The sequence below is a fragment of the Trichechus manatus genome, unplaced genomic scaffold (assembly GCF_000243295.1).
Source record: "Trichechus manatus latirostris isolate Lorelei unplaced genomic scaffold, TriManLat1.0 scaffold00003, whole genome shotgun sequence".
NCBI classification, from domain to species: Eukaryota; Metazoa; Chordata; class Mammalia; order Sirenia; family Trichechidae; genus Trichechus; species Trichechus manatus.
In genome coordinates, this window is record NW_004443939.1 from 7,351,187 (window position 1) to 7,363,970 (window position 12,784).

General features: G+C 36.3%; 1 protein-coding gene across 3 annotated transcripts in view; it reads left to right on the forward strand.

Annotated features, from left to right (window-relative positions):
* Positions 1-12,784, forward strand: part of NFIA (nuclear factor I A) — a 406,515-nt gene that overhangs the window by 196,749 nt on the left and 196,982 nt on the right. For all 3 annotated transcript variants that reach the window (XM_004368998.2, XM_023730604.1, XM_023730612.1), the window contains exon 3: positions 6,559-6,624. In XM_004368998.2, coding sequence (XP_004369055.1) covers positions 6,559-6,624 — 66 coding nt within the window. The remainder of the gene's footprint in view (positions 1-6,558; positions 6,625-12,784) is intronic.

The following is a 12,784-nucleotide window of genomic DNA, read 5'->3' on the forward strand; positions in this document are numbered from 1 at the left end:
TTCAACCTAAACGGTCTTATCATCATACACAGTCCTGACTAAACAGATGGGCCTTGTGTACCAGCATTAATGCCAAAAAAAAAAATTGAATTCCTGCAAATTTAATATTTCACAAAGGCAGTTTTTTTTTAAGTTTTGAGAAACAAAATGGTAATAACCTAGATTACGTAACAATCTTAAGTACATCCTGAAAATGCAATACTCGGGAGTGACTAAGAGGTGGATCTGCGAGCAGGTGGCAGCTCCCGGGGTGGTCTGGTGGAGCCCTTCCAAGTCACTGCTGCATGAACACAGTCCTCTCTCTCTGTCCGAATCAGGATTAGAGGAAAGGAGGACCAACATAGCAAACTACCCTGGTCCTTTTGGACCTAGGGTTTTCTCTTCGCTACATGTCTCCATCTCGCTTTTGCTAAAGAAACACTTGCTATGCACACTTTAATTCCTGTAGTTACCCTGCAAACACATTTATACACACACTCAATTCTATTGTAACGGGAAAGTTACAGAGAGGAAATTTTGTATTTTAAATGCAGTAAAGATGGACTTCTCGTATAATAAACCCATGGAATGTTTCCATTTTTAAAGCTGAGAGAACTTTGATGGTGTGAATCACCTCATAATTTATCTGTTTTAAAAAATTAGGTTAGTGTATGTTAATTTTTCATCAAGTGTGCCACAGTTGTCTACATCTTTTAGCATTAAATCTTTTAAAGAAAATGTGAAGAGGCTTTGGTTATTTACTGTGATTATTCACTGAGTTGAAAGGATTTTGTCCGTTCTATGGAAAGGCTAATAATAATTGCATATTTTTAAATGGTACAGATTAGTGATGATGTTACAGGTTTCTGTTTGTTCTTTGCTAGACCCTGATGGATAATATTATATTTAGCTGATGGTGTCGTGTTCATCAATGTTTACACTTAAGCTGCAAATTGTATATACATATGTACACCTGTAGTCTGACAGTCTGCATTCTCAAATAAAGGTTTTTCAAATATTTCCTCACATCTCAGTCTTTAAAGACATGGTGATCCTGGAAAAAATTAGACGATGTTCATAAATATTGTAAAGTATTACCCTAACATTTCTTCTATAGCTGCGGTTATGAGACTGATAAGCAAAATGTGACTATCATAGTCTGATTTTCTAGATTTACTCTATTTCGAATTACTGTTATTATTAAAAGTATTACTCTATTATTAGAATTACTATTGATCATCTGGTATCATATTTATTAATAATAATGTAAATGCATTAATAAACATGTTATGATACCAGATGATCAACAGAGTAATTCTAAACCTTGTCATACTAATTATAAGTAGAATTATTTTTCCATTATAACATTGTAGATGCAGAAAAACGAATCTTGGTAAATTGTTGACCTGACTCTTTTGCAAAGTACTCGTCTTTCCATACAAAAATTTGTCTAATTTTTGAAGATCTTTAAAGGGCTACGATTGTATAGGGTAACAATTCATTATATTCAGAGTGTAATTACTCTTATTCCTTATTTTCTTTTACCCCGGGAATGTGGGTAACTCTTCATTTATTTGAAGGGGGAATGTATTCATTCCTGCCTTTGCTTTTCTTTTTCACACTGTAAACTGCTCCAACTCTTTTGGCTGGAATTTTCACTTTATTTCTTTCACTTGACTTACTTTTGTTTCTGGATGCCTTCTGGCTTCTTCATATCCCTTCTAATTTGGGAGCTTTGAAACTGGACACAGAACTCTAACAAAGACCTTTCGAACTTCGGCAACTTTAACCAAATCAGTATGCACGAAGGGAGGTTGCAAGTTAGGCTAAATTATTTTTCTAGTGGGGCCAGAATTTGTACTTTTATGGTCTGCAGACTTCATTGATATCATGTTGACTGAAGAGGACTTAATATTGGTTTGTTTTAGGGTGCAGAGGATTCTTCACCCCTGCAAGTCTGCCCTTCCTTTATCAGCTTTCAGCAACAGCTGTTGTTAGGATTTTGAGGCATTTCTCGGACATCAGAATGTGGTGGATTTTTGTCTTTATATTTTTTTAGTGTGTGAAATATTCCTCTGTCATTCATTATTTTAGGCTGCACGCATTTCTGGAAGGTCTCCTATGTGTCAGAAACCATCCTCAGCTTTTTATCCTGAGGAGCCTATGGGGTGTGTGGGCCAGTCGGTCATAGGAGTGGTGTGTGCAGTTTCTAAGCAGTGTGGAAGATTTCCCATCCATAAACCACCCCGGCATGCCTAGCTTTCCCTTGCCAGCCCCCAAGAAGGAGCACATCAAGCAGAGATAATGGACTTTTCTGCCGTCCTTATTCATTTTATTCAATAAAATTCCATTTCCCTGTAAGTGTGAGCTTCGTGTATTTGTCATTCAGTGGCAGTGGTTCAGTTGTAGAAAGCTGAGCGGCAAGTAAAAATACACGTTTTTCAGTCATGGGTACAGGGTTTCCTATTGGTGAGACAAAAATACTTTGAAACTAGGTAGAGGTGGTGGTTTTACACCATTGTGAATGCACTAGCTGCCACTGGATTTTTTACTTTAAAGTGGTTAATTTTATGTTATCTGCACTGCCCCTCAATTTAAAAAAATGCAACGCTAAAAAAAAATTCACCTCTTGAGTTCAGCAGTTAAACTGAGCTCCTTGGTGAGCCAGGCACCCTGTGAAAGGTACTAGGGATTGAGAAAAGAGTAAGAAAGGAACTCTTCTTCAGGAACTCAGCTTCTCATAGAAGAGAAATTAAAATCGTTTTAGTACAACATAATACCGGTTCCACCATGAAGATGTACATGTACAATGAGAGAAGGACTAGAGAGGAGAAGGTGTGAAACTTAGGTAGAGGGCAGGGAAGACTTAACAATACTCCATCTTTGCTTTGTGCCAAAAGACAAATACATGGAAAAGCTGTCTATATTTTTGCCTGATCAGTTTTACCATAATGGCATGTTTTTGTCATTCCTCATTTTTCCAAAAGCAGTACACTTTGAGGTCCCATTCTGAAGCGGAGCAAGTGTGAGGTTGGGGGTACTGAATATGCATAAGCAGCAAATCCAGTCTAAGGTTTTTGTTCTTGCATTGCACACATTTATGGAAGCAGAGACTAATATGTAAGCATTAAGATTTATTTTATTTCTTTCCCCAGTGATTATATTGATAGTGAAGTATCTTTGTCTGAGCACTTCAGCAATATAGCTTTAGGCGCCATAAAAATGCATAGATAGATGGCTACCAGTTCAATTAAGAGGTCTTAACCCAGCCTCCTATATGCAAACTCTGTCTATTTTAGGTTTAAATTTCTGCTCATAAATTTTTTAAAAACCCAAAGAAACTATGCTTTTCAAGGCTAGGTTGAAGTCTAAGCTTCCTTAAACAAAAAGCAGACCCCCAGATGGGAAAAAATATTGATAACTCTAATGTACTTCCTTACAATAGCATTTCCAACTCCATCATTTAAATACACTCTAAATAATATTCTCTTGATTGTAATATGCAGCGATTCTGACTTGCAACAAGGGAATCAGAGAAACGCACTACCGTGGGGACTCAGATAGAAGAAGGTCTTCCAGTTATATTTATTTGGGTTTGTTTTATGGGGCCTCCAATTATTTCAGGTAGTAGAAATCAGCTGACCAGGTGATAATCGTCTGCAAAATGTAAAACATAAAGTTACCTGGCTTCTGACAAATCGCTGTCAAGTATGTAAAAGGGAAAAGTAAATGAATTGCTAACCTTCATAATAGTGTTTTAAAGCAAATGTTTAAGAAAGAGATCTTTCATTTGTATCAATTATGTATGAATAGAAATTAATTTGTAATTCTGGTCATCCAGCTGGTTCCATTCTTAACATTGTTGATTGGTTGGTTGCTTGGTGACCTTTGCAATACCAGAGAAAGTGCCCATGCATACTCAGTATGGAATAGCAATGGGACTGTGTAGTTTTGTTCCTTCTTAATAAGCAATGGTATTAAACAGCTCAGGGAAGAAAATAATTATTGAAGTTTGTAGATCATTTAAATGTTCTTCTAGATGTTGGCTTTGCCAATCCTTTATCAGAATGGTGTATTTTAGTATGCAGTCCTCTAACGGATAACAGTGTCTCCAGCTTTTGAATAAAACTGGAGAAATTAAATTCCGTTCTCAGTTTGGCTAGATGCCTCCTCCCCTGTTTGTATCTGAGCATGCACAAGAGCGCTGCGGCCCCTTGCAGACCAGCCCTGAGTGTTTTCCTGCTGCTCAGTTGTTTACTGTTTATTTTCCTGTAGCTTGGAAGTTTAAACTTTCTTTGAACCTACCTGTATCCATCTTTTGTTGCTGTTCATGTTTTCCATAACCATGTTATATTTCTGTAAAGATAGGGTGGCAATCCAAACGTAAAAGAAAAGTAAAAAGAACAAAGAAGTCCACTTTCAGATTCTAAAAAAAAAAAAAAATATTTTGGTTCTTTCATATTCTTTTTGACTTAATATTAACGGATAAATGTCAGAAAAAAATTATTAGCTTTGTATATCTAAATTAGGTGAGATTTAAAAAAAAAAAAAAAAAAAACCTGTTTTCCCCATTTGTTCATGGAGAAGTGATTAATCAAAAAGATGCCGCAACTCGAAGTAGAACATCGGCTAAGCTATCATATGGAAACTTAGGTTTGCTAGTGTTAGTCCAAAGAAAATGTTCTATTTGGCAAAATTTTTGTATATGTATTTTGGGACATGATCAGGAAAATTTTTAACTTTCCGAATATCAAAATTAGATCGTATTTTACTTTAAATTTAGTTATAAATATTAATCGTTTTAAAATCCCTACAACAAAAAAAATAATGCAGCTATGTCTTCCTCCAAACCCAAGTTGAATTACGTCTCAGAATATTTAATTTATAATTTTAATGGTAAAATTACAGTTACCTTTCCTTAGAAAAAGAAGCTAGTCGTGCCATATGTTTTTGTTGTTTGCTGTAAAAGTAATGTTAACTTATGGAGTTAAAATTTCAAATATGGGTCAGTATAAATTTGTTTACATTTTCCAGTTTTTGTGCAGGTCTCGTATGTACTTTTGTAGTTCGTTCTTAAGGATTTCTCTAAAGATTTTTGAAATACAATGCTTTTTATTTGTGTTTTCACTATGCAATTGTTAGAAGGTGGTAAAAGCTATCACTTTGCCAGACTTAAATAAAAATTCACCTTTTCACATCTTTTGTTTGAACCTTTGAATCCACGTAGAATTTTTACTATATCTACCAGGTTAAGATTATCTGAAAATTTAAAAATAGACGTTTCCTTTATAGTACTTTCATATAATTAAAATCTTCATTTGCTTAAAAGCAGGGAACCTTTCTAAAATAAATTAGCATTTTTAGACCTAAGGTCACGAGTAGTACTACTTCTTTCTGCAATTTCTCCAGGAGAGGATGTTGATACTATAACTCTGTTTCAGTAAAAGTAATATTTTCAGTTTAATCACAGTTAGGTGTCATGACCTTTTGATCTTGCATTGAACTTCATGCAGAAATGTGGTCAAATTTCAGACAGCTAATTCTAACCCTGTGAAGTCAAGGTAAAGGCAAGATCCAGACTTCCCAGAGACATAGAGGTGTTTCTATCTTTTTTAAAATTTGTTTGTTTTAAAATAATGTTGTAAATGGTTTCAAGTCTCAGAAATTACTTTATGTCAAAAATTTTCCGCTTGAAACATTTTGCCTGATTTTCCTATCTCATCCCACAAAAAATATATCATAAATATGTTTGCTTCTAGTTCTGTGAATTTTTCTTGATCTAACTTAATTTTTATCTAATTTTAAAATTAAATGTTACTTCATATTAAATTGTCCCATTTAGAAATTAAATTGAGTTAATTTTTAGTTTGAAAATCTGATTATATTTTTTAAATGGAAAATAAATTTAATTCAATAAAGGTGTTCGAGAACCTGTTTTTACTAACAAGCGCGTCTCAGATCTCTCAAATGCATTAGTACAAAAAAAAAAAAAAAAAAACTTACAAAGGGAGATAAACTTATACCTTTGGAAAGACTTTTCAAGTAATTTCCAGTAAATGCACTAGAATATTAGAACTCTAGTATTTAATGGTGTTAGTCTGCGTAGTCTGTTGCTGGAATATAGAACTAAATATCAACAGAACTTGTTACTGTTGTTTGGGTTGCTTTTATATACCAGCTTCAAAATATGTTTTGACACTTTATTATGTTCTGAATCAAGCTTCAGATGTGTGTAATGAAGGATGAAGTCTTTATCAGACTCTAGTGTATAAATAATGGCGAAGAGCAGTTTGGAAATGGTCTCTACTTAAGAGCATGGTTTCTGAAGAGTTTCTAGATACGAGCTGGCACAGACCAAGCACCGCTGGAGGTGTCAACAAAATCGAGCGTCCTCCCTAAAGGCACAGCTGCTGCTTTTCACCCTTTCTTTTCTCTTTTCCATCTTTCCTTCTTTCATTTATCATGTCATTTCTTGTAACGTTCTCCTTATAGGCTGAACCTTTTGAGAAATTCTGGCACCTCTGATCCGCTTTCACTCGCAGACCCTGTAATTTTTGGCTGTATTTTTATGTTTTTCAGATTCAAGTCAATCTGAAAGTCCCAGCCAGCCAAGTGACGCTGACATCAAGGACCAGCCAGAAAATGGTAAGTTTAGCTTGGGGCTCTAGCTGCTGCGTTCAGAGTACACAGCGGCCAGCAGCCAACCAAGTACCAGCATCTGGGGTCTGTCCTATGGGTGCCCCACAGTCGGAACAATTTGGAAAACTCAAGGGAAAAACTCAAATAGATTTCTTTACGGAGGACAATTTCTTCATTCTCTGGATCGCTCTAGCAGCCCCAAACCCTTTTTATCCCACCCCCCTCAATCATATCAGGGTACTTACTCATGAGAGCCTTAGTTACCAAGAAATTTGAGTATGAATTAAACTATGAGAGATGGGATTGATTTACCAAATCAGAAGCTTTTACAGAATAAGAGAGGAGCCTTGGCTTTTCGTTTCGTTTTAGTCCCTTTTAAAGTGGCAAATGCCCCATAATCTTCTTCACTAGTGACGTAAGATCTTTCATTGATAAGTATTTCTGAGGCCTTTTAGGAGCACAACCCTTTGCTAATCGCTTTAAGAAAATCATTTTTGCCTTTGAAAGATTTTTCCACTTTAAATTGTCTAAAAACAGTGAAGACACATGACAGTATTAAGTTTCTCAGTTGCATAAATATACAAACTTTCTGCTACAGAAATACTATTAAAATATAATGTATATTTTATATATGAATGTAATAGTATGATACAGTAAGATACTAATTTTGTGGTATGCACTTCAGGTGTGACAATGATTGTCATGGGTTAGAATTTTAAACTGAATAAAACCGTCAGTTTCAATAAAAACAGAGAAGGGAACTAGCAGTACCTGTCATATACTAAGCATTGTATTAGGTGCTTTCACAAGTATCATCTCATAAAATTGCAGTGTACCCTTCTTTGGTGGTAGAACTGAAAGCAGTAATAAGAATACTTGACTGTGAGGTAGGTGCCTACGAGGGGAATATAGCATGGTGGTTAAAAGCTGAGACTGTGATACCAGATCTGCATTCAAATTCCCCCTCCGCTATTCTTATCTTTGTAATATTGGATAGGTTATTTAATCTCTCAGGACATTGATTTATTTCTCGTCTTTAAGATGAGGTAATAATATTACCTACCTATCGGAGAATTAAATGAGATGATGTATATAATGCGCTTACCATAGTATCCTTCACATCATTTGTATTTTTTAAAAATGTTTGTTGTTGTTTAATATTGTTCATTATTTTCCTTGTCATCATAATGCTACTATATTTTCATCTATTTTATTTATTTATTTATTTTTCAATAATATTTTATTGAGATTTTGGTGAAAGTTTACACAGCAAGTTAGGGTCCCGCTTGACAATTTCCAAACAAATTGTTCGGTGACATTAGTTTCATTTATCACAAAGTGTCAGCATTCTCTTTCATTGTGTTCTCTTTGTTCCCTTTCCAGTACTCTAGTTTCCCTGCCCCTTTATCTTCTCATCTTTGCTTTTGAGTAATTGTTGACCTTTTGGTCTCATACTGATGGTTTTTAAGTAGGGCTTCGATCATATAGGTGATATCCTTTATTTTGTGTGCCACTCTGCTATTTTGCAAAATGGTGATCTCAGGGGATAGACTTGGTTCTAGGTTTAAAGAGTATCTCGGGGCAACAGTCTCAGGGAGTCCTCTGTTCTTTACCGTTCCAATTTGTCTGGCTTTTTTTTTTTTTTTTTTAATAAAAATTTGAGATCTCCATATTTTTCTCCCATTCTATCTGGGACCAACTATCGTGTCCCCAGTCAGAACTGGTCAGTGGTGATTGCCGGGCACCATCTAGTTCTGGTCTCAGGGTAGATGAGGTTGTGGCTGGTAGACTTGTTTCTTCTCTGAGCTTTTGGTTATCTTCTTAGTATTTTGCTCCTGGGGAGTAGATACCTGTGGTTGTGTCTTAGATGGCTGCTCGCAAGCTTTTAAGACCCCAGATGCTACTTACTTCACCGGCATACAGATCATGATTTTTGGTTTTCGTCTATGTTAAATGGTCTCCTTCCCTGATTTTCTCTCCCTTGTGTTGTTCTGTGCACTATTCCATTTTAATCTCCTTCTGATCTTTTGGAATAGATTAATGAATTGAATTACGTCAGATGGAGGATTAGAGTATACCACATTAGAAATCTTATCACTAATTTTTCAGAATTTGTTTCATTTTCTAAGCCTGAAAACTTCTTTATTACATTGTCAGGCTGTAGCATCAAATATGAACTATCTGCCTATTCCTTTCCTTATCCTGGTATTTTGGTGATATATATATATATATATATATATATATATATATATGCCCATTGCTGTCGAGTGGATTCCGACTCATAGCAACCCTATAGGACAGAGTGGAACTGCCCCATAGGGTTTTCAAGGAGCACCTGGTGGATTTGAACTGCTGACCTTTTGGTTAGCAGCTGTAGCTCTTAACTACTATGCCATCAGGTTTTCCAATATATATACACATACATACATGCATATATACTTGTGTGTGTCTGTGTGTGTGTATATGTATACATATGGAGCCCTGGTGGTATAGTGGTTAAGAGCTTAGGCTACTAACCAAAAGACCAACAGTTTGAATCCACCAGCTGCTCTTTGGAAACTCTATGGGGCAGTTCTACTCTGTCCTATAGGGTTGATATGAGTCAGAATTGACTTGATGGCAACAGGTTTTTTTTTTTTTTTTTGAGGGAGGGGTTTATACATTTTTTATATACGTTTTTGAAAATATATACATTTAAAAAAATCAAAGTTGTCTTTTCAAATCAGGCATTAAAAGAGAGAGAGAGAAAGAGAAGAGAGGGAGGTATCTGGAGATTTGTTTTTAGGGTCATAGAACAGTTACATCTTATTTTTTATCAACATTTTAAATGAGTGATATTTACACACTGGTTTCATTCTTTATTTTCCACTTGGCCTGTAGGTGAAGCCATAAGGGTTTCATCTTTTCATGCATTTATATATAATCTCCCTGAAAACATGTCCAGAGATATTCATTTTATTTGCATTCTAAATAATTTGTGGGCCGTCGGTGGATGTAGTTCACGTATTTGGGTCTGGCCGCCACTCTAGCAGGCCTGTGATTCATCTGTCTTCATAAAATGGCCGACAAGCTGTTCACATGCAAATATAAATTGAGAGCATGAGAGGCCTGGCATGCCTTTCTGGAGCTGCTTGCAGTACCGATATTGTGCATTTTCTATTCCAAAAAGCAACCAAGATTGAGCCTGGATTTTCCAGCCAAGGGCATGGAGATACTAGCCAGGTTCACTTTTAACCCTAAATTATTTGGTGCTACCTCAAGGATTTTCAGTAGCATTTTGAGGGAATCATGGAAATTCAAAGAAAAAAAGTACTAATATCTAAGAGAGAAAGTAACCAATTCTTACGTTCCAAATTGCCATTTATTTCAAAGAAACAAGAGAACCTGCTTTTTCTTAGGCAGCCGCAATTGAAGCTCAGACTAGAGGAACATCAGCCTACTCTCGGCTTCCTCTATCTGCCTTTTGTTAATGTCAGATGAAGTTATTGGAGGAAAAATGATTTTATCTCTTCTCTAAAAACATATAATCCCTAGAGGGAAATCCATGAAGATCTCAGGATATTTACATGCGTTAGACAACTTTCCACTTTCTGGCTTTGCCTCGATCAAGGGAGTGTTCTCTCTCCTTTATCACCCCAGGTTATAAACATGAGTTTCTAAAAGAGTTTTTTTGTTGTTATTACTGATTGTTATAAGTTTGTTTTTAAGAGGGAACTCTCATGGACCTATCAACAAAGTTCTGAGAACTTTTAGAATCTTGGTGGATGAAGAAGTGACAGATTTTGGTTTTTAGATAAAGCGAAAACTCATTACTCCTTTATGTATGTGGAAGGGGAAAGAATATTCTTTTTATCCTAGCTCTTAAAGAGAAAGATAATGGGAAATGAATGGTATTTCCCTAGTAACCCATGGAGAATGACTAGACAAATGGTAACATGTTGTTTCATCCAAAACCATAAACTAGGCTGTGTAACTTTACCTAAAGTGGATGCAGCTGTTTCTTCCCTGGCCAGCTAGTCTGTTTTTTTAGTGGAATTTTTGTGTTCTTTTCTCCTACTCCCTTAAGAGTCAACCATAAAAGAAGCAAATCTTTGTCCAATTAGAGCATTAGATGGGAATTCTGAAGAAATTATCAGAAGCCCAGAGATAAAATATCAGAATCTTTGAAACTCAAAATTGGTATAATATAAAAAACTTTGCCTCTAGGGTCAAACAGACCAGGGTTCAAATTAAATATAGCTGGGTGACTTGGAGTAAGCTATTGCCCCCAATCTCAGTTTTATTATCAATAAAATAGGAATACTCCAAGTAACTACCTTGTGAGTATTGAAATGAGAATATGCATATGAAACAGCATATGCCCAATTCATAGTAAGGACTCAAATGTAACCATTACTATTCTCCAGTCAAAGCTTATCATATCTGTAATGAATACACATATTTGAGAGGTCAAGAGCTGGGAGCCTTAGAGTGGAAGGGGATAGTGACAGAAATAAACTAAGACTTTTGCAGGCATCCCTTATAGATAACTATTCTTCTCCAGCATGTCAGACGTAGGTCTCCTTCTTAAATCTGCCCACAATCCTCACAGCACCACATCTATTTTACTGTTTAGTTCTATCCTCACATTCTGCTCATCTCCTATGAATTTGAGAGCCAAGAAACTGCAAAAGTGATTCACAGTTGCTGGTACCTTCAAAACGATGTTGTATGTGGTTTTAGCACCACTACTAAGTCTGTGGTTTTATGAGTGTCCTTTTCTCTTTTTGGGCCTCCATATCACCTCTAAGATGATTGTATTCAATGAATTGTATAGTCCCTTCCACTTAAAAAATTCTTCTGTTCTATCACATGGGCCTCTCAAGAATGGATGTCAGAATAAAGTTTCTAAAATCAATTTTTCTTAATTCTGGAAAGAAGGGGCTCCTCCAGATGTCCTTAATTTTAGCTGAGTTTTTCCAAGGCACAAACCAAATAGAGTCTGGTTTATTAAAAACTATAAGCCGATTAAGGGTAGGGTTCATGACAAATACCTTTTTGAAATAATCTTGCATGGCACATAGCTCTGTACCTGGAACTTAGTAGTTACCCGGCGCTTATTCGCTAGATGAATAAAATTAATAAATAGATGAATATGTTGTCATTATCTTCAGATTTATTTTGAGTGCCTGCTCATTGCTGATTGGCCAAGAGTTTTTTTAAGAAAAAGTTCTGGAGAAGCTAAAAACCTAATTTGGGTGTAGGGGAGGGCTGTGCACAGACACTGCACACAGAGATGTGACTGAGGACGCTAGGAAGCCAAAGCTGGGGGCTTGGCACTGATTGCTGTAGTAGACCAGGTTTTTTGTTTTGACTTTCCCCCCAATGAGCAGGTGCGATCAAAGGTGTGAAACACCATCATGTTAGCTTATGCTTGGTTACCAAAGAGAATGTTATCCAGACAAAATTCTCAGCTCTGACTGGTATCATTCATTTAATCCTTTGGCATATTGTTGAAACCTCCTCTCTGGCTTTTCAAAGGCCTCTGAAGGTTTTAAGTCTTATTTGTTGAACTTTGGCGTAGGACATCTATTCAAACCACCTTTGTGAATTCCCATGATGTACTTCGGTTACTGTTAAAACTTTACGGGACAGAATATTTCAAGCGCCTGCTTGATGTTTGCAGGGCCTGTGAACAGTCCTCCAAAGCTTGCATTCTTCGGTGCATCACGTCAGTCCTTAATGAGGGAAAAGCACATGTGATAACCTTCCTACTTAATTCAAGGCACGCTTCTGTAGGGCCACAGTGAGTCAGTGTCTGAGACAACAGCGTAGTCCAACACTGGCTCTCTGAAAACATGCCCCTGCTGGGACTCCCTGTTATCAGTGAAAGCACCCTTAGGCAAGAAAGGAAATGTGGGGTCCCCTTGCCAGAAAAAGAAAAAGCTATGTCCGCTTCTTTTTTTTCTATTTACTCTCTCTCATCACCTACCCAGCCTGCTAAGAATAACCTCATCTTAAGTGGTCTCTAAAAATGAGATATTTATAGCAAAGAATCAAAGTTGGTTTTTAGATGATTTTCTTTAGGTTTAATCATGTTTATTCTTCCTCATTTATCTGGTAGTGGCACATATGTTGGTGGCATCAACACTCAGATGCGGCCTTTACAATCAGTGGAAGGCCATTA